The sequence below is a fragment of the Barbatula barbatula genome (genome assembly GCF_947034865.1).
Source record: "Barbatula barbatula genome assembly, chromosome: 24".
In the NCBI taxonomy this organism is placed as follows: Eukaryota; Metazoa; Chordata; class Actinopteri; order Cypriniformes; family Nemacheilidae; genus Barbatula; species Barbatula barbatula.
The window spans coordinates 14,584,729-14,606,942 of NC_136787.1; the positions used below are offsets into that span (position 1 = coordinate 14,584,729).

At 38.8% G+C, this 22,214-nt stretch overlaps 2 protein-coding genes across 4 annotated transcripts; both read right to left on the bottom strand.

Moving 5' to 3' along the window:
- Positions 1–99: 99 nt before the first annotated feature.
- prdm15 (PR domain containing 15) lies at positions 100–8,741 on the bottom strand. Of its 2 annotated transcripts, none has more exons than XM_079449173.1 (24): positions 8,667–8,741; positions 7,910–7,982; positions 7,364–7,457; positions 6,871–7,024; positions 6,642–6,794; positions 6,421–6,523; positions 6,082–6,348; positions 5,765–5,918; positions 5,557–5,678; positions 5,291–5,385; positions 5,020–5,107; positions 4,686–4,853; positions 4,302–4,396; positions 4,083–4,214; positions 3,691–3,834; positions 3,361–3,524; positions 3,201–3,280; positions 2,936–3,055; positions 2,251–2,382; positions 1,974–2,057; positions 1,711–1,886; positions 1,538–1,618; positions 1,242–1,448; positions 100–1,136 (listed from the first exon to the last, which is right to left on the bottom strand). In XM_079449173.1, the coding sequence occupies exons 2-24, from the start codon at positions 7,938–7,940 to the stop codon at positions 588–590; spliced, it is 3,393 nt and encodes a 1,130-aa protein (XP_079305299.1). In that variant the 5' UTR covers positions 7,941–7,982; positions 8,667–8,741; the 3' UTR covers positions 100–587. The 2 variants fall into 2 exon arrangements, with proteins under 2 accessions (XP_079305299.1, XP_079305298.1); XM_079449172.1 differs by having other exon boundaries at positions 1,699–1,886; positions 8,667–8,740.
- A 156-nt stretch (positions 8,742–8,897) lies between these two features.
- On the bottom strand, positions 8,898–21,373 carry c2cd2 (C2 calcium dependent domain containing 2). 2 transcript variants are annotated; one of them, XM_079448280.1, is made up of 16 exons: positions 21,054–21,357; positions 20,251–20,615; positions 20,010–20,105; positions 19,427–19,546; positions 16,891–16,992; positions 16,548–16,664; positions 16,126–16,243; positions 14,999–15,107; positions 14,522–14,586; positions 14,056–14,171; positions 13,386–13,542; positions 13,082–13,186; positions 12,823–12,950; positions 12,177–12,438; positions 11,758–11,794; positions 8,898–11,089 (listed from the first exon to the last, which is right to left on the bottom strand). In XM_079448280.1, exons 2-16 carry the CDS (start codon positions 20,512–20,514, stop codon positions 11,005–11,007), a joined length of 1,881 nt encoding a protein of 626 aa, XP_079304406.1. In that variant the 5' UTR covers positions 20,515–20,615; positions 21,054–21,357; the 3' UTR covers positions 8,898–11,004. The 2 variants fall into 2 exon arrangements, with proteins under 2 accessions (XP_079304406.1, XP_079304405.1); XM_079448279.1 differs by lacking the exon at positions 11,758–11,794 and having other exon boundaries at positions 21,054–21,373.
- Between the last annotated feature and the right edge of the window lie 841 nt (positions 21,374–22,214).

Here is a 22,214-nt window from a genome sequence, read left to right on the forward strand (position 1 = left end):
GCGCCATCGCCCCAAGCGGGCATTCATTGAACATTTGTTAAAAATTGTTTTCACAGTTTCGTTTTCGCATTAAAATGTACATATTGAAAGCTCTTATTTGCCGTGTCCAACTTTGCTTTAATGTTTGAAGCATGCACTCAAAGTAGATGAACTATTTTCTGTTGTCTTTTTTAAGTTAGCATTGCAATCCACCTACAACATTATCCACAGGTTGTACAAAATAAGATCATTCCACAAATATCTTTTAAGTCCTCATTTTCACAGACGAAGACCTTTTGGTTAATGTAAACCTAAATTGATAGCCAGTGTATGCAGTTACTCAAGTTCAAAAGCAACATAACATTTCATTGTCTTTTACGTTCATCTCAGATTAATTTGATGCTACTTTTACAGCATGATCACTCCTTTCATGCTTTCTATAAAAAATATATAATTATTCTTAAAAAAATCTTTGTAACATCTCCAACGTGCTAAAACGATCCACTGGTTTTCCATGAACTTAATCAACTGCATGCTCCTTCCAACAACTTGGTCCCAAATAATCGTCTTAACTAAATCTTCCAAAACTGTACATTAAACTCCATTTCTCAGTAGCTGAACATCTGTGGTGCTGCGGTTGACTGTTGCTGGTCAGGTCCAGTGACCTGGGACTGGATCTGATGGTTTTGTTCTGGAATCGATTGTGACTGTTCTGAAGGTCCCTGGGAAGTGTCTGGTTGGGAGTCGTCTATGGTAGAGGCATGAGCTCCATCGACCGGGGCGACGGGCCTCCACGTAAGACCTGGTTGTTCCAGCTGGTGGGATATCGGGTTGACAAATGTGGTGAGGTTGATGAAATGCGCAACTGACTGCGGGGCCGTGGCCCCTGCGGCCCCTAACGTCTCTGTCTGGAGGTCGGCCGGTCGATTGTGGAGCATGGCTGAACCGCTGACCGTATCAAAGGTAACGGTGAGAATGGAGCTATCCAGTGTGAGTGGTCGATCGCTCGGGGTAAGATGTCCGACTGCAATGGGCTGTAGGTTGCTGAACTGGGCGGGAGCAGGCGTGGTGATAGGGGTCACGGTGATGTTGGTCAAACCGACTGAACTTGAGGGAGAGGAGGCTGGAGGGGCGCTGGAATCAGCCAACACCACCACCTGTGCATATGATAAAAGGCACAATACAATCAAATGAGACTGTTCTGAAATGTCAACAGGGTGAATTTAGTTTTCATATTTTTTTTTGTACTTTATGGCACAGACCTGCTGAATGCTCTGCACAGCAGAACTGGTTTCATCTCCCACGTTGGCTGTGAATTCAGCAGTTTTGCTGGCGAAATCCACATACTCCACGTCAGAATCGGACTGCTCAGACTCCTGAGGTAAGAGTTTTGGCCTCTTCCTGGCAGGATTGGAATCCCGGTAGGGTTTTTCCGAAGTGAGAGAACCTTTTTCAAGCGTCAGAGAGGCCTGAAACACAGCAAGTCAATATTGTAAATATCTGTTGTTCTCCTTAAATTGGTTTCTCCTTCAGTCATACAGACAACTTCAAGATGTACCTGTGTGATATTGATGGTGGAGGCGTCGATTGTTGAAGGTTCCTGCATTTCGTCAAAATCACCTAACCTTACAGTCACGATCTGCAGGACATGAGATGTAAACCTCAGCACTTCCATCAGCACAAAGGAAAATTCTATGTGTGTGCTTTTGTTTCATTGACCTTCCCATTCACCTCAGGGTGTTTTCGGCGCATGTGGCGGTTCATGGAGGCGCGTGTGGAAACCTTGGTGCCGCACAGGTGACAGCTCTGAGCCTCCACCTTGTCATGAGTCAACTGCATATGTTTCTGTAGCATATACTGCGTCACGTATTTCTTATCACAGACGGAGCAGGAAAACGTCTTTCCCACTGGAGACAGATAGCAGAGACTTGAGTGAAGGCAAACTCTCTGTAGTATTTCTATAAAATATCATACCTGAGCGCTATTTACTCTACCTGTATGAATGAGTTTGTGTGTCTCCATGGTGTTTCTCTCACTAAACGTCTTCCCGCAGAGTTCGCACATGAAGTCTTTTGTTCCTGGTGGAATACGTGTAAAATTAGATTATGAGAATATAGTTAGTACTTTAAATATAAAGAATAATCTTAGTACCTGTTGGGGTGCACGATTTACTCTATATTAAAAGTGCATTTAAAATATGTTCACTTTCTGTTTTCACTCTTTTGTAATAAGTCAATATATGTAAACTTTATCAGGGTTTAAGATGCTTACCTGTGTGTCTTTTGTAATGTTTCAGCATGTTGACTTTCTGGGCAAACTTGCGGTTACATTCTTTACATTCGTATTCTTTAATTCCTTTATGAAGCTTCATATGATGCCTAAGGGCGTGTTTTGTCTTCATGCCTAATGAACATACAAAGCCATAAGAAAAGATGTAATAAATCTTTGTATTTATTTAGCATACTTTAGTATAAACTGGCATTTAGCTTTGAGAAAATACAAGATAGAGAAAATGTTTCGGTTCAGAAGAATGACAAAATATTACCACAAGAGAGGATCAACAAATATTAATAAAAGATCAAACTATTCAGTGTTTGCTTCATTTCCTGTGATCTTTTTGTTTTTCTTACCTACAAAAATGTGACATTTTCTTATAATTCTTTACAAAATTATTTTTTCCAATAAAGCCAATTAAATGTTAAACATTAAACATTTAAATGGTAATTGTTATGTCTGTTTTGTAATATACTACAATGGTATGGTGGTAACATAAACCTGAGGGAGCATTTAAAGCAAATTAAACACATTTCTTTTAATGTTATCATGTATTTATTGTGTTAGATAGTTTTTTTTACTTGGAGTTATTATTAAATAAAATGTTTATGGACTTATCCATGTTAAAGAAAAGGGAGCTCCATTATACAATGTGTATTATAGGATGGAGAAGTGTTTTTACCTTTCCCGCATTCTGCACACAGGAAGTCTCGGACGTCATCATGGACTCTCAGGTGTTCTTTAAGCATGTCTTTTCTGGCGAACGACTTTCCACACTGACCACAGTAGTGGCTCTTCACTCCTGCAGGGGCCAAATGGTTTATAACCACCATCACTTTGATTTGATCTGGTTCAAATCAGTCTTATAACACCCCAAATACTCTGCTGTATATATTATTTAAATTTCAATCATGCTGTTTTTCCACCTGTGCACTACATTCGCTCACCTGTGTGGATGATTTTGTGTCTCTCCAGGTTTCCGATACTGTTGAAGATACGGCCACACATATCACACGGATGGATATACCTGCGGAGAGTTTCAAATGCAGCCATTATTCATATTCTGGCTTTAAAACATAAAGCTCTTAAAGCTGTTCAGTGTATTACTTGTGCACTGAAGGATCAGGCAGGTGGTCTCGGTGGATGACCAGATGAGCATTGTATGTGGCCTTCAGGGCGAAACGACGATTACACATGGAGCAGTTGTAGCCTTTCTCCTTGTGCATGCCCATTATGTGTTTCATGTAGTCTTGACCCCTTGCAAATGTCACCTGATGACAGGTTGTTCAAAAGAAGAAAAACAGAGATAGAGAGTAAAATACTTAACATAGTATAAAAATACATTTTGGATATGCATCTATTCTGGGCTAACATGAGTGGATATTAATGTAAAACAATTAAAAGAGCTATATCAGGGTGAAGGTATATGCACTTCACCTGACATTTCTTGCAGCTGTATTTGTGATGTTCTGGGTCATTCTTCTCATCTTCTTCCTCGGAACTCTCATCACTTTCCTCCATAGAGATGCCAATCTTCCTAATGAAGTCCTGTCTTTCATCCTCGTCCATTAAAGCGATGTCCTGAGACGAATATGTTTTGAAACTTAACAAGCTTTGTCACATACTAACAATTCATTTCAAAGCGACTTGCGATGCATTCAAGGCACATTTAACCAGCAACATGCTCCCTGGGACTCAAACATATGACCTCTGAGTTGCTAGTACCACCCCGTTGAGCTAGAAGAACTTTGCGCGCCGCTCACTAGTAGTAGACCCAGACGTTCTGCATCCTCCATAAGAAAACTATTGAAACACATCCACCTCCTCACCTTGAAGTGCACGTGGATGTGATCTCTCAGGACGTCCACCCGGAAGAACTTTCGACCGCAAATCTCGCAGGTGTATTTTTTATCCCCGTGGGTCAGTAGGTGTTTGTTCATGTTACTCCGACAGGAAAACACCTTGAATTAAGCAAGTAATTCATGTCGGTGTCATTATTTTGGCTAGAATTCAACATCAGTAACAAATCAGATGTCTCTGGATGTCACCTTGCCACAGATGGGACATGCTGAAGGCTCCTTCCTGTATTTGCTTCCTTCCTCCCCGTTGGATTCAAGCTCCTCTTTTTTCAAGTTCTTTGGCCCTGTAGCAATGGATGATGGGACAGTCAGTGCACATGCAGAGGAAGGGACATAAGGGATGATGATCTTAACTTACAGTAAAGGGCAAGGGAAGAGTAAACAAGGCTTAGATACGGAAGAACCATCTGTCTAACACAAATGTCAAAAAACTACTTTTATGGGGCTTCATTGTAACTCCATAAAATAAAGTTTTTTCAACGTTGGATAAATCATTGACTAAAAGACAACAGAAGAAAATCATGTAAATGATGACAGAAATCAAACAAATGTGTTCATTCTGTTAAGACTCACCTACAACATGCCGCCTCTGGTGGTCTTGCATGACGTCTTTGCGGTAGAACATCTTGTTGCAAATCTCACATGCGTAGAGTTTTTCTCCGTGTTTCTTCTTGTGCTTGGAGAGATTACTATTAGTGGAGAAAAATCTAGAACATATCTCACATTGAAACGTTTTGTCATCTGCAAGAGAGAGAACATACAAGATGTAGTGTGAGCAGCAAGATACGAATATTTGCGACTGTATTTGTGAAAATATATGAATACATTCCACACAAATGCAATAAAATATGCTGCAAAATAAAAAACAAAACAAAGATAAAGATAGTACACAAAAAATATTTTTTACCGGTCCTGCAGTTATGAAATTTTAAGGCGTTTTCCACTCGGAAGGATTTTTCACAAGTCGAACATTTGTACTTGTACTCTTTGTCAGACTAGAAACACACAGAAAGCACATACAGTAACATGCTCAAAAACACGAGATATATAGTCTTACAAAAATTAACCATGGTATTATCGTCATAAACTGTTGTTTTTGCAGTAAAAACTAAATAATTTAAAGATGCCGTTCAATTTCACTAACCATAAGTAGTTATGCAAGTAAAAACAAGACATACCGCATTCTTACTGTGTTTGTACGAAATATGCTGTTTAAGACTCTCCTTTCGACTGAACATCTTGTCGCACTCTTCACACTTGAAACACTTATCACCTGTAAATGAAAATTAAACCACACAAACAGATGTTTTTGTGTGCACACATACAGTATTCTCAGTTAGTTATGTTTGAAACAAAACAAAAACATCAATTAACAATTATTTTACTGAAATCAAAGTGCACAATGACAAGGTTTTTCCTCAGGAGGATGAAATAGTGGCATTACCGTGGGAACGAATGTGTCGGTTAAGGTTGCTACTGTTCTGAAACACCTTATTGCAGAGGCAGCACTGATAAACCCGCTTATGATCTCCACCTTGACGCTGGGACCGTCTCTTCATTCCAGTTCTAATGTCGGAGGGAAATGAGAGCAATTTGGTATTTCAAAACACACCATGCAATGTGAGATTTGGGATTGTTTTTTCTGCCCTCACTTTACAGAAGAGATGGACGGACGTGTCATCCGGGGGGTTTTGACGGAATGGCTGTCTTCATCAGTCATGAGCTCCTGGACATCCAGAACAGGCAGAGGAAGATCTGGAGCCACAGGATTGAGAGCATGCTCAGCGGACGCATCAACAGGGGTTTCTGACAGATAGAGGATGAAATGAAAGCATATAACTCATTTGATATCACATTTGAAAACATAGCCTACACCATTTTAAACAGTTTTGTGTACTTATTTGCTGTATATAAAATGTATTTGTTTGTAATGCGTTTATGTATCAGCTTACCAAATATATACCCTTACCTTTATTGACATCTGTTGTTCCGGGTTTCTGAGCTCTGGTTCGCCGCGGCCTGCCTTGTTTTTTGATTGGCACCGTGGGGGTCGGGGCACTTTGGGAGGTGTTATCCAGGGGTCCAGGCTCTGCCATTTGCTGGACAGGAGCTTCTGTGGTAGATGCTGGAGGTGTCTTAACCTGCTGTATTTGATCAATGAGCTGGTCTGGAGCAGGAAGTATCTCTGGATGAACTGTTGTGGGTCCCGGGGGGGCAGGTTTTTTAGAAACTATTTCTAAGAGGAAAAAGGATTAAATAAGTCAGTGTGTTTAAAATACATATTTAGGCTTCTGGTGTTCAGAAGTACCTTGTGGAGGTGGACGCACAGGTGGCCTAAGAAGTGGGCGATCCATTTTTTTGGCATAAAAAGCTCCATACCAGACTTTCAACTCTGCTCCAGGCAGAACATCCTGTGATTATTTTTTTTTTAGAAAAATGTTTATTCTACATAATATATTAATGACACACAGTTCACACACTAAGCAATAGTGTTTATTAAAGTTAAGTGACAGCGCAGCATCAAAGCACCTGTGACGTGTTGAAGTAAACATCATCATCCTGCTGGTAAGCGGTCAGATTCTGGTGTTTGTGTTCAGTGGCTGGTCGAACCATCATCATCCAATTACAGTCATCTTCATTGGATGTGTCAAAACACACCACTGAGCCGTCCTTCTGGAATATCTAGAAGCACAACAGAGAATACATCAAGCAATGCCCCATTTGGTTTGAACTGACAGACTGCTGGTGCAAAGTTTACCTTTAAAGGAAATGCCCCTTCAGTTTGAAGACCGTGTACCCTTTTGGCCTCAAAGGGGCCAAATCGAGTTCGCTTAACCAGCCGATGAAGCACAAACACCCCCTCACTACCCTCCTCAGCCCGTCTGATCTCCAAGCTGTCGGGTAAAGATGACCTGAAATGTGGATGGTGATGTCAATCTTAAGTTTAATATACAAACATACATATATATTCATTTAGATTTTTAAAAACGTTCTATGTTTACATGCTAATTATTTGTGTAGATACATGATGTATTTAAAAAAACGAAAGAATGAAAGTCATACAGGTTTGAAATGACAAGTAGGTGAGTAAATGATGAGAGAAGTTTCATTTTTAGGAGAACTATACCTTTAAAACGAATACACCGGTATAATTAAGACTTAATAATTTATATTTAGACAAAATCTTGGGCTTTTTATGGACCCGTCTGTTGAAAATGGCAATGCAAACCTGCCAAGATCCCTCCACTCACCGTGCCCGACTCAAAACAAATGAGTCTTTCACTGTGACGATTGGTCCCAGTTCAGGACATTCAGAGTCATGGTACTGCCCGCAGTCATCACACCCTGCAGAAAGAAGACGATCATGCATGGCTTGAGAGTAGGGCTGGGACATATATTAAAAATTAGATGTGATCGAGATAAATCTGCTAACTGATCTCGTTTATCATCTCGAACAGTATTTACATTTGTTAATATAATGTAAAGTAGTGAGTGGTCACTAGATCAATATTTTTATTGTGTTTTTTTTTCACTAAACATTTTGAAAGTTCCATGCAATAATAACTGGGGCAAAAATATCATTATTTAGTCAAAGGCTCTTTCATTTGTAAGTTGCCTTGGATAAAAGTGTGCGCTGAATGAAAAGATGTTCGTGAAAGATGAATAATAAATATTTCGATTAATCGTAATTATAATAATTCAAGAGCAAAAGCTAAAATATGGAGACACATCGAGTATCTTTATCGCATATGATATGTCCAAGAAGCTTCTATAATTTAAAGAATAAAAATACTTACAAACAAACTCATCTGGCGTCTGTTCAGCCATTCTGACACATCAGAGAAGAAATGTCTTTACTAGTTTTCACATCTGCAAGGAAATTGTACTGATTTAATTTCTGCACCTATTCATTTGAAGCAACAACATTGTATTTTTTGAAACTTTTTTACACACATACAGTATTCATATTTACATATATTTGTGTGTAAGAAACAACATTGTTTGTATATATAAAAAGAAGACATCTCAAATAAATCATGTAAATGCAAAATAATGTGTCATCACAGTTCTGACATTGACACTTTTTCATCATAACTTTTATGGTAGTGCTGTCAGTCAATAGACAACACTAAACAGGCTCGATTGGCGAACATAACACCACGTTAATACAATCAACAGTCACAACACATCTGACAGTGAGCTGTCCGATCGGTAAACGCCTGCGAGCAGACAGATGAAGTGAACAACGTGCTTCCATACGGAGAGAATCCGTGATTTGGGTAGATTTCAAACTGTAGCCGGGTTTTAACTCCGATCTAAGGCTGCGCTCGCTCTCTTCGAGCAATGCAAATGTAACAAAGAACAATCGGCATGGCGGATGGAATGGAGACGCAGCGCTCATCTGGAGCCAGTGCGCGTGAATGCCGAAAGCGCGTTAAAACCGCTCTCGCGACACTTTTCATTGCTGTTGCACCACTGGATGAGGACTATTTACACGTGTAGGTAAATGCTTATGAAAACAAATTGTGCACAAGTTAAATATAAAGTGTTTACCTGTTTTCCTAACGTCTACTCATTCAGTGAATCCTGACTCCGGGTTCCAATCCGCTCCAGAAACCGCGCAGGACCGGAAATAAGGCCGGCGCGGGGGCTTATGGGATGTGTAGTTTTTCCGCACTACGACGCTTCAGACCTTTTATTTTAGTATAAGAGCGGTTTACTAAATGTAAATAAACAACCAATGCTATTTTGAAATAGACGTATTTAAGAAAATAAACTGAAAATGAGTGTTCAATCAGTATTTATTGCTCAAACCAATAAAGATATGTTAATCACTGTAAATCCCTGCATAGGGGTTGACATTCATTATGCACAGGCCTCCAAGGTTTTCAATTACTTAACAAGTGTAGAGAAGACAGTGATGTGTTCTTGCTGTACATGTCAAACACGCATATTAATATTGCAGGTATGTGTATAATTGTCGGAGTAAACATGACATGTAACCCAACACACACAGTTACACTATGGTAATCTGCAGATTGACTTGTTAGGTTTCATTTAATGGCTGGATAAAACATCTGGAGTGCCAACAGAGCAGGATTCAAATAAAGTCTTTATGTGCCTTTTCCAACTTAACCTTAGTTTCACTCATGTCTGTCAAGACACACAACCCAATGAATGCTTTCAATGGCTTTCAGGCTCGTGTGGCAACACAAAATCAACATGGATGGAACAGACAAAATGCAAGTAAAAAAACTGAATAGTAGTCCTTCCACGACATGGAGTGAACAGCCATACTGTGACATTCTGGTTGAACATGCATTCGTGTTGTATCCGTATTTTGAGTTCAAGTAAATGTCCAGCAGAAACTCCCAAACCACATCCTGTTACTAAAACTCCCAAACTACAAGTCCACTGTTGATCTCGACACAGGCGGTTGAGGTCCAAAATGTAAAGCATTTGGCATCCACTGCCAACATTTCAGGTCATACAATAAGAAAACACAGCAAACGTCAAATCCAAACTTGGAAAATAACCGGAATCATGAACATATTGAAAAGCATATTGAAGGCCGGTACTCACACAAACGCCCTAACTTAGTGTTTTCAACCCTTTGGTAAAATTCACACACAGTATTAAATGTGTGGCACAGTTGTTGAATGAGTTTTACTTGTAATCAGACAGTATATTGAATAAAACAAAGAAACATCTAAAATAAAACAAACCAAATAATGTATTTTGATATTGTTCTTGGAATATATTTAAATTAAAAGGGGACCAGGGATTAAACTCTGGTGTAAAGGGAACATCTCAGACATCCAAGAGCATTTTAACTTCATACTATGTTAGAAAACATCTTTCTAACACTCAAATATAGCCATTACTGCTTTTGGAAAATAAAAGATGACTAGCTAGAGTCAAAGATCAAATAATGTTGTTAAAGCAGTTAAACATACATCCTTTCCTTTTAAACAGATTTAGTTCACAGCAAGGCATGTGAGAATGATTCATGAGAATGATTACTATCCAAAACCCAACTTCACTGCACATCAACGTAATTGCATTTTGATCCATTTCCGAGTATTTAAAAAGTGCAAATCACTGATATTTTCTCATCTCTTCTAACACCGAGACCAGAGGGCTGAAGGTAGATGGCGAGGGAGGGTTGTCCTCATGTCCAGCTTTGGTTAAAAGGCCACAAGCGCAGAGTATCTTTTGCATGAAGATCACAGTTTGCATAGGGTAAAATTAGTCTTTTTGAGAGATGGCAGTCAGTGCACGTTCCGACACTGTTCTGTAAACTCTCTTGCATATACGCAAACATTAGTTTAAAAAGTAAAGGGCAAACGTTTGATTGAAAAGCAGAATAGGGAATGTAATGAGTGTTTGATAAATCAATTGGTCTCTTAAGATGGAGAGACAAGCTGAAGAAATAAAAGTTCATAGAGTTGATTTAGAAGAACCAAGTCAAGGGGTCTAAATATAAAAATGGGAATTCTGCAATGTTTTTTTTCTGAACGAGTTGTAGGCATTGGACATCTGTTGATGAATTTGATTGTTGGTACGCAGGGGTTTTGGCAGATACCAGGAAACAAGATCACGCATTGCATATAGTTGTGGAAATGAGCATGTATGGTTAAGGAAATGGATATGGAAATGAGGTAAGCTGTTAGTTAAGGAGCAGTAGAACATTGGCAGAAGCAGCGCTAAACTTGTGGCTGCTTGTATACCATCTTCAAAATGAGATCACGTAGGCGGTTCTCTCATGGTGCCATTGGCTTTGCTTTTGCTCTTTGGCAGAAGCTTGCGATTGATAATGCGTCTGAACGTGGCCGTTCTCTTCTCCCTGTCGCCCAACATGGCCACCTCCGGGTTCTCCAGATACTGCAGGTCATTGTGGGACTGACTCATGCCTGGCTCCTTCCTCTGATGTCGCCGTCTGAAGAAGAGCTTGGCACTCTTTTGCAGAAAGCCTCCTATAGGGGGCACCAGAGAGACGGGGAAATAATTAGCCACGCTTCAAAGCTCCTCAAAAATGTACAGAGCCAATCCGGAGGTCAAGCAGCAAAAAACATCAGAAATCAAGCCAAGTCTCTGCTTGCTTTCCGATGCAGTCCAAATACTACTTTCCACTAGCCAGTAAATCTTTTCAGCCGTAATAAATACAATTGCAGTTTTGTAAATATTCGTATTGGATATACAAGATTTAAATTAGCTGAAAGAATACCTCTAAAAAAATAACCAAGTTTGTAAACAGATTTGCTTTAAATTACAATTAAAGCAGGTGAAACCAGTCCACACCAGCTACAAAGATTTCGAAACATCTGGATCGTTATGCTGTATGCAAAACATCCTTCAGGCAAGTTAGCAGCCCAGATTTGACTTGTATTCCAACAAGCATCCAATGAAAACAAAAAATGAAAATGCGGCAAGTCCACTGACTTGAGATGCAAATGGCACTTCAAATCCTTCATGTCCACAATGAGCTTCCAAATATAGGATAGGTGGCCTTGTTAGCGTGATACACGTATGCTTAGAAAGCTGAAGCGTGGACTGGCTTTAACTGATCTAAAGGGTTTGTTAACCATTTCACAGGGAAGTCTACAAAACTTAACTATTTCAGACTTCTCAAGATGTCACTTACTCTGCCAGCAATAAAGTCTGCTTATCACAGGTTTCCACTTTAAGATGGCAACAAAAAGTAAAAAGGAGAGGTACAGAGGAGAAAATAAATGGTATGGTCATCAAAAGATGATAAGTACACACAGAAACATAGCAGACAGTGCTGAAATGTTTATATTAGACAGGAACATAAGTAACAGACAGTGAAAAATCTATGAATTTATGCAGGTTGTGGTAAAACACCAACGGCTTCTGCATCTCCACAAAAGACCACGACCTTGATGTTCACATGTGATCAGACTTATGACTCCAGTAAAACAGAACACGTTATAAGGCATAAACAAGTTAAAAAGAAACCGAAAACCTTGTTCAGCCCGTTGCAAATGTTTTTCTTCTCCGTACACCTTAAGCTCAAAGTCCATCTCTTTTTTCCCAACTCACCTTTTCCTTTTTTGGATCCCGCTTCTGACATACAGAGGGAAAGAGATGTTTTGTCTGCATCTGGATCTTCTCCGGCCTGACTCTCCCAGTCCTCCACCTGGTCCGTGCCGTTAGCAGACGGTTCGGGAACGCTGAGTCCTGCTGACTGTTCTAAGGGTACGGTTTCACTGCTGGTGCCCTCAGAAGCTCCAGACATGGAGGCGTCCATTGCAGCAGCATATCCTGCCATCAGGACCATCTCGTCATCCTGCGTTATAGGAGCCTGAGGAGGTGAACAACAGAGTCTTAATGAATTGGAAAACGGTTTTAATGTTACATCCCTGAAAGGGCAACACTATTGTTTATATTTTTTCCAGGTTTTCCAGGACTGTGAGAACACTGTAGTACAGTATATTCCAAATCCCTTAATAAGAAAAAAGCTAAAAGCACTTAAACGCCTCGCTCAGTAGATGTTCTCAGATTGACAAAAGCATTTAACCCAATTATTGATGCATTACATCTCTTAAAACATGACCACATCAACAAGGACGATCTCAATTTGCAAACATTGTAACCTCTCAAATAACATGCTTAACCCTGTAATACGCTCTCATCATATCATCCAAGACGTTTTTTGTGTGTAGGTAAACATTGTTTTATTCTGTACCTTGGTGACTCCGGAGATGATAATGGTGCTCTTCTTGACGGGAGACTTTAGCTGCTGTTTGGCTGACTCCTGTAGCTGTCTGATGGCAGCTTCAGCAACAGGGTCGCTTCCGTTTAACATCAATAACTCTTTACAGCAAAGAAAACACATACATAAGTGACCATACAGAGGTGGGTTGTATTTTATTTCTTGATTTAGAATTTAGCCACACAAGTTAACAAGTTTTATTGTAAAAGAACTGAATTGAACAAAGCATTACCCGTATCTGAAGACGACAGCGCTTTGCTAACTTTGGATCCAGGTAAAGACATCTGCTCTGACACCCTTCTCTCCGCCAGTTTATTTTTTAATGGAGATTTTGATTCTAGAATATAATAGAAAAGAAAAACACATCATATTCAAGACAACATTTTATCTAGTTTTTTCTTGAAATGTGCTTACAAATAGCTAAGCAAATTCAATCTACCATTTTAAAGCATATCAAATTTTCAAATCCAAATCATAAATTTCATTGCGAGGTATAATTATATTTCTAAATGGTCAAGTAGTGTAGTTCTGTATACCGGGTGGTAAAGGTCGCCCCGGTTTGCTCCTCACAGCAGTGACGGTTGTAACAACCGTGCCGCAGGGCATCACAGTGCGGTCCATTTCTACCCTCTTAGCCGGGGCCGGCGTGGGTGGCTGCCAGCAACGCACCTCGCTGGGCTCCAGGTAGGTGAACTACACGGAGAAGGGATGTGTAGATAACAGGTGAGACAGCATATTGAAAGGTATATTCATTCATTTTTCCACCATTAACCAAAATTTTACTTTGAACATTTTTAAACATAAATAGAGCCACCTCACCTATTCAGCATTTTTAGGCTAATGTTCAAATGCTCTACATTATAGTTAATTTGTGAAAACTAAAATGCATAATTATATTATATCAGTGGTAACACTTTATTTCACGGTGCCCTTTTTACACTTTACATGTATTACTATTTACCATAGTATATACTATAAATGAGGCATAGTTACATGTAACGGACCCTTTAACTATAGTAATTACATGTAGTTAATTTTTATTACTCAATACTTAAATGTAAAATTACACTGTTACACAGGCACTGTCAAACAAAGCGTAACCTATCAGAGGACAAAAACCCAAATGTAAATTAAATGCTAAAGGGTAATGAAATTAGGTTCACTGTTCCTACAGTATAGCATATGTTTCATGATGTGATCTTTTACCTCAGTAGTCAGTGAGCCAGTCACTTGATCTTTGGTCATGAGTGAAAAGGTCTGTTGACCTTTGGGGTGTTTCTTCACCAGATCAAAATGCACAGATACCTGTCCCAACAATCCACCTGAGGAGAACAAAGCATGACGTCTGATCAAATCAAACCTATGAATGCAGTAGAGAAACAAAACGACAGACAGCAGACAAAAACATTTCACACAAATCCCACTGGACTTTTAGGAAATCAGGATGAGAGGCAAAATAAATTGAGATATTTACAGAATGTCGCAACATAGTCAAAACATGCTTGTACAAGTGCAATACATCCATTCACTTTATGCACATTTATTGAAATATATTTTGTATTTGAAGAATCAGATGAGAGAAAGATTAAATTCTGCACATGCAGATCAATGGATATCACAAATATATTTTTTAAACGTTGAGCTGATTTATTTTTGGCTCACGTGGACTTACTCTCTCGAGGTTTGCCGCTATCAACGACCTGGATATTCAGCTCATTTGAGCGCCCGCTAAGCTCACTGCAAACCATACAGAAACAGAAAACAAATCACATGCCATTGATGTCTTAAATGTGGTTCCTTTTGCCAAGAAACGTACAACTGACACTGCTGAGATGTTTTATCACATCCGTGGCACTGTGAGGATCCTTGCCTTGATATCTTTGCCAATGTTATTTCGAAATTTTAATCTGAATGTCTGCTCTGTGCTGAAATGTTTAAAAACAGAGCAAAGTGCAACATCAGTGACTCTTGACCCTAAAAACAAAACTGATCAATAAAAGAATGAATCTGTTGATCATAACATGTCATCAAATATAACACATTAAGCTAATGGTTTCGTGTCTTCCCTCTACTGTACATTACAATGAAAGCCTAAAAAATATGTTTAAACTGTATTTATCAGGCAAGGCTGTTAGAAGCAGCAACTCACAATATGAAGGGTTGATCCCAGGCCGGGTTGGATGTGTTTGTCAAGACTGAGGTGGTGAAGTTTTGTGGAGGATCATCTAACTTGAGGACACACTGAGGATTTATGCCGCCTAAAACCAGAACGATAGAGAAATGACAGATCAGTACTTTATCATCAAGGACAAAACACTCTTTCAAACTAAATGGATTTACGAAAGACCTACATCTCCCTCCCCCATTTATATAAAACCAGGAATGTTCCAAAAGACCGGCTTTCATCACCAGCAGAATACTGGCGTTATAAATCTAACGACAGACATTAAGCCTGTACTGACCCTGGCAGAAAATACACTAAACGGCAAAATAAATTATGCATCATATGGATGAGATGCCAGTTGTTTCCGTTAAGTGCTGTAACAGTGGCTTGAGCTAGAGAGCAATGGGACTATTAGAACACTTCCGGAAATGATTTCTGAACAGAAGGGACATCCTGATGGAGGGAAACATGGGCTGTTAACTGAATGAGAGTGATGTTTTTTGGGAATTGGAGCCTGTTCTTTGTGGCCACAGCAAAATAGTATGGATACAGTTTGCTGGTAATTGGCTTTATTTCTTCGATCCAGACGAATGATAAACATTAGCTGAGGTCTGTAGTAAGCACCATGTCATAAACAACGAGGCATATGGGATTTCTTAAGTGTGCTTGAAAATAAACATGACACAAAAACAATACATCCAATAAAGCTAAAATGACATTATTTTCTCATCCTATTCTTAATATTTTTACATTTATATAAAAGCATAATTATTTCCCTGATTATATTATCCAAACGTCCATTGTACTAGATCAGATTCATATACTTGAGGGAATGTAAGAGGTAAAGTAGAGGTCATTGTAAACCAAGCCAGTGAAAAGCCATCGAAAAGCCAGCAAAAACTAATTATATCACACATTTTCAATATAATGATAAACCCTAATGGGAAATACACAGACTGTGCCAAAGCGCTAACAAAACCATGTAATCTACGAGAAGAATGTTCCAACGAAATACCTTCCATAGTAAGACCACTAAAGTTATTCATTTCAATTCTATTCAACTACACACATTCATTCTGCCTAAACGCGTGGCCATTCGTTTGGTCTCTGACCTGCAGCACCATCCTCCTGTTTACATTTGACCCGGATGTTCTTTACTAACAGTTTCCATTCATGAGCTCGAGGGGGCTTCGGGGGTGAGGTCACCTGTGAGGTCTTGTTCCTTACTTCCTGTTAAAGAGGAGAGAGGAAGTGAAACATTATCACTCGTTACATCAACAGCAACATCCTTTGCTGTGTTTTGCTCTCCATTCTGTGCAAATTCCACAGTTATGTAATGCTCCGGGAAGTCTATCAGATCATATTCCTGATCAAATAGCTGCAAATAAAGGCCTTAAGACTAACTTTTATACACATTTATATACAGACACTATATATATATATATATATATATATATATATATATATATATATACACACACACACACACACACACTGTACATACATACACACATATATATATATATAAGAGTACCTTGATATCCGCAGTATGCGCAGGTTGGCCACTCAGAGTTACCGATGGACGAGCAGAACTCAAGACTTGCCTCAGCCTGTCCTTCACCAAGGCTTCACTTAGACCCTCATTATCTCCCTGAAACACACACATGCTCCATTATAATTCTTCTTAAAAGCAGCAATCCCTTAAAAAACACATTAGTTACAATAAAAACAGAATTCATTACAATCGTATCGATTCAGCATTTAAATGTGTTTGCAGACTCATACGTATGTAACTAATAAACACTTCACACATACATATATTAAAAAATTACATGTTGTACAGGTTTTGTGTTTTAAGTGCTCATGTGTGGATATACCTGTGTGAAACTTGGTGTAAGCTGCACATCGACAGAGTCCAGGTGATCCAACCCCCAGGAAATCTCCACGTCACTGTTCACCTCTTTCATCTGTAGGGCCAGCTGTAGCAACACACACGCACATTTATCATAAATGTGGGCACGATACTGAGACTGAATATAGCAATAATCCACAAGAATGTAACCCCTTTGACAAAAACACTAATGCACCATTGCAATCTCAATGGTGGCTTACAGCATTTTAATACTAAGCACTATGAATAATTAAAAATCGTAATCCCAAAAAATTCTGGCAAGTACGATCATCTGTTTACGGTTTGCAAACGTGCATTAATACAGGTGTGTAAACCAACATTTTGTTCACAGCTTAGGTTAAGCAATAAATGCTGACTTTTCCAAGCAGCGGGGCAGAAAGACACAGCGGCATACAGCTGTATAAAATAACCCTGTGCCTACAAACTCACAATAAACAAAGAGTCCAACATTCTCATATTCACAACGGCTCATTGAGCCGCAGGGCTTCCGCGCACAGAGGAATGGGCTGTCGTGTCCAAGCACGACCTTACGTTTCTGCAGAAAGAAAATGGTAGAAAAGGATGCCAAATTCCTGTGAAATGCTTTTTGTTCATTTAAAAAAAAAAAGGCATAAACTTAAGAAGTGAAGAGCGGGACGGTAAACTCAACCAAACAAACAAACGATAACTAGGGACTAATATTATGTAGCCTAAATAAAAAAATCAGGAACTTTAATAAACAAATAAAATCTAAATATTACACCCGACTCGAGCACATCGAGTTACAAAAATGTAATTTATTACACAGCACCATAAGTGAATGTGGACTGCAGAGTGCACTGAGCTCTAGGACGAAAACAAAAGAATTAAATATACTGTTATTCAGTCTACAAAGCCATTCAAACAACCGCTGAGAGCATTCCAGTGGCCTTCACTAGCAGAAGAAACATCTAGAAAATGTGACGGCCACCTAGATTCTTCCAGAAAGAACCGAACAGCCATCGCGCCTAGAAGTGCATGGCGTATCCCTGGAATTTTATTTACAATCTTTTCTTGAAAAATTACTATTAACGTCATCATCCAGACAAGCCATTGGCCCGAGACATTTAAACAAAGCATTGCGCTACATTGAAATAACAAAGAATCTCAGGACAAATGAGGAAGAAGATTTAATGGCAGCGACGTGACATGTTTACCCGCTCGATACCGAGTGCTTACGGCTAAAACGAGATCAGCACGACAGAGGGGAGGCAAGCAACTTACTGGTTTAAAAATAGCTGTAATTCAATTGAGCAAAGCTTTTAAACACAATGCATTCTCAACGACCACAGATGGGCTCCAAATAGGATGAGTTGCAAATATGCAGTTTGAAAGGGGGTTTTAAAGTCATTCCGACAGTCATTTGAGTGCAATATTACATTAACTCTATGTGCAAGAAATAAACGTTTCAAAGCTTTTCTCATGAATTATTCTGGCCAGGAAATAGCAGTAAAACGCATGTTTTTGAGGCACAAATGTATTAACGGTGATTCAAACAATGACAGAGAACACTGAGGCAGTGTACTTCATCTGATTTCCATGCCAACAGGGAATAAAACCGTAAAAGTCACACCCTATTAATCAAAAGCATTCCTTTTTTCATGGAGCAACAAATCTCCAGGGCAAACCAATTATTTTGTAGCCGTTTACATTTTAACTTTGACACGACAAAATTTTTACTGGCCATAAACAAACCATGAATGATTATCTGAGCAACCAAATGTGTTTGCCTATTCTTTGTCCCCACTGTTCTTACATCGTACAAAATTACACATCATAGACAGAAATAGGAATTTCTAGGAACTCTGAATCTACAGTCCGGGTGATTCTGGCAAACCTTTAAAAAATACTTGTATCAACAAAATTCCTTTGAGCTTCAGTAACATGGTTGGGACAATGAATATGTTTAACAAAAGTCAAAATTTTCACATGTTTTAAACTACTATTTAAAGATAAGACAAGACATTAACATCTCATTAACGAAACGTCAATCAAAACCAAAGCATTTTTTACATATGCAAAAAAACTTTACATATATAATAATCAGACATTTTTATTAATGAAGAATATTTTTATAGAAAGTTAAAACATACATTTTATTAATTGTGGAAAACAACATGTTCTGGTAAAGAGAATCAATACTTTCACGTACATTACGGCAAAAGATATTAAACTCTTAGAAGTATAAACAATTATTTTAACCTGGTAGCCATTTGGATGGCACTGACGGATGCGGAACCTGTTTTTTGATAACTAACACAAGCCATGTTCCAAGAAATTCAGAGAAGGGGATTTATGTCTGTTGTAAGAAATTGCCTTCGAAATAAAAAATGCTGGTTCATTAGTCGCACCAATGTCAATGCTTCTGGGAGGATTCAAAGAATTACTGTCTTGTTGGCGCTTTTACAGATGCCAAAAGCATTGCTAAAACAAATATTTCGCAAGTGACATCAAGCAAACAATAAAATTAGACTGCTGTGTACCTGTAGATGAAGTGGGGATATTTTCACGCTGTATCTCAGGGGGGTTCCTGAAGATGTTGAGCTCGGTGAAGCGCTAAGAGAAAACTGCAGCTTGTTTCCAGACACCTGACACTGGACATTCTGTGACAGAAACCATAAACACTAAACTCTAGTCTTGCACTTTAAAACTCTTTTACATTTTCACGATTGGAGTCAAAAACATATTTTTGTACCAACAAAAAGACGACTTACAAATAGGATACGTTTTCATATCTTTATAATGTACCATTGTAAATGAAGTAGAACTAAATATTAAACCTTATATATGCATTTGTTATTCTCGTTCGGTCAGCACATGGTAGAAACAAGGGTATCATTGTCAAGTTTTTCCACTTCTTCGCTCCGCAGTATGCTCGCAAAAATCGGAACATGAAACCAGCTTCAAGCAAAAGCGCCTTTATTCATCGCAGTCAATCTGTGCTACAACCAAACCTTATAATTACAGTTCAGTGGGCAAGAAGTGAGATACATTGCAGTGGATTTGCCAACAAAGTCTCCACACATAGTTCTGGTGCCCTTATAATACTCAAACGCTTGACCTTACCTTTTGACCGCGTGTTTTTGTAAAGCTTGAAATCCGGCCCACGGCCAAGTCTGATGACTGGATATCATCATCTTCAAAGGTCAACAGAATACCATTCTAAACAATTGCAAGATGACAAATAGCAAAGAAACACACCAATTATAAAATACATAAACCACAAAACTATTCAAGATGACGTTACGTGTGATTTTAACAGTTAATATTTGACCGCACATTCTTTAGTAAAATTATCTAAACGCACCTGTGATCTTCCAGCTTCTTCGTTGAGGCTCCTAACCCAGGCTCTTCTCCACTGACACTTCCAGCTTTTCAATGTCAGCAACCAAGATAAAATCCCATCAGCCTCATCAGAATCCACATGATTAGATGTTCTCACGGAAGGTTCATTTGAAAAATACTGCACTAGGTATATAACCAAGGTGATGACAGAAGCCAGAAACAGAGTGACCATAGAGAGCCACTGCCAGTCACCCACCCAGGAGATATCACCATCCGCAGACGACATGATCACCGTCCCACTCAATCTAAAGACATGTTTATCCACGGCTCGACACGTTTCCCTTCCGCATCCCGAGTAAATAACGACACTTCCCGCCTAAGAAAACACTTTCACAAACAAGCAAAAATGAAACTTCAGGGGCGGCGGGTGCACACACAAGAATGCAGGTCGGAGGGTCGTAAATCTCGAGCCTTTTAAAGGGTTTCCACATAAACAGCACTACAGGCTTTAAAAGAAACCATACGGAAATTGTGTCGATTTGAAATGCAAAACATTAAAGAGTGAGCGGACGGGGTCACGGCTATTCCCGGGTTCATCCCCAACGTACGTTAACCTACCTAAACACAAATGCAAACGAATAAACGAGATATTAAACTGTCACACAACCTGCAAGACTACTTAAATAACAACAAGTAGCATTTATTTAACTTAAGATCTTGTTGTTTACAGTCAACGGATCGAAGAACATATCTGCGAAATGCTTAACCGGCGAATCGTCTCTGTCATCTGAAACAAAACATTAATGATTTTGAATATATACTTACTGCTGTACAAACGTTAGACAACTGTTTGGTAAATAAAGACCTAACGTTAACGTTATTTAAAAATAAGCATTAGACACGGAGAATGTGAGGCGGAAAAGTTCCTGAAATCCCCCCGGTGTCGATGAGCCACGTTACCATCATCACATTAGCCCAACATTAATAGCACGAAAAACAAAAGCACAAAGTCAAATCAAGTGCAGTCATGCTCTTCATTAAAGTGTTTCCTTGTTCTCCTGGGCGTGTGAGAAAGAGAGAGAAACAGAAAGAGTGAAGAGGGCATGTGGGACACACGCCCGCTGATATCGAGGATTATTAGCTTTGCTGTTATGTTAAGGAGTCCCACGGCGCCGTCACACCGGACGAAACAAAATAAAAGTCCCCGTTGCCTTTTTCCTGAATAATACAAAGTGATACATGTAATAATACTATTATTTTTCTTTATTATACTTAATCAGTCACGTTGCTTTATGAATATGTATTATTATAGTATAAGGGATATTTATAAGTGTGCTTAGTAGAAAAACAGGCAATTACACCACAAGGTCATTTTATATTTCTAAATAAACACGGTTATTTGAACACTGGGCGTTTCTTTGTTTATATGGAAATTTTCAGTTGCAGTGTTTGGATATGACAGTTTGTGATCTGAATTAGTGGTTGAAAACGTTTTAATGCAACGTTAGTGCAGTCACGTCCTTTACAGTGCCAACTTTTACAATTATGAAAGTTCCTAAAATGTACCGTACGGTGACTTTCTCATGCATCACTTATTTCTTGATAATGTTATAAGGCAGGACTATAATACAATAAACGTATCCTAATTAGGTATCACACTTATTACCCTATTAAAAGTGTACAGTATAAAGTTAATTTTATGTTTTTTGGTGTTTTTCTTACAAAAAAACTATTGAAGTAAATGTTTTACTTTTCTTTCATTTTTTTATTTCAATGAATTTTTGACTTATTTTACATTGAAATTCACAATTTTTAAATGAGTAGTTTACACAAAGAATCGTTTTTTCGCCCATTAAAATATTACCACCTGCGCAGTGCGCATTGATGATCCATCCGCTCAAGCGAGAGGAACACGATATCTTCAGTCTTCTGTTTATTTTTAAACTGCTTTCTGGTTGTCAGACGTTTTAATTGGTTACATTTCAC

What these genes read in the sequence shown, in the direction of transcription:
- prdm15 (XM_079449172.1), bottom strand. Translation starts at nt 7,940, where the DNA reads ATGGCTGAACAGACGCCAGATGAGTTTGTTT. An exon ending in ACAGCTGCAAGAAATGTCAG is followed by an intron (nt 3,525 to 3,690) that starts GTGAAGTGCATA and finishes ACCTGTCATCAG; the next exon opens with GTGACATTTGCAAGGGGTCA. An exon ending in ACACAAAATCATCCACACAG is followed by an intron (nt 3,056 to 3,200) that starts GTGAGCGAATGT and finishes TGGCCCCTGCAG; the next exon opens with GAGTGAAGAGCCACTACTGT.
- c2cd2 (XM_079448279.1), bottom strand. Translation starts at nt 20,514, where the DNA reads ATGTCGTCTGCGGATGGTGATATCTCCTGGGTGGGTGACTGGCAGTGG. An exon ending in CAAAAACACGCGGTCAAAAG is followed by an intron (nt 19,547 to 20,009) that starts GTAAGGTCAAGC and finishes TTTCTGTCACAG; the next exon opens with AATGTCCAGTGTCAGGTGTC. An exon ending in CTGGCTCACTGACTACTGAG is followed by an intron (nt 13,543 to 14,055) that starts GTAAAAGATCAC and finishes TTCTCCGTGTAG; the next exon opens with TTCACCTACCTGGAGCCCAG.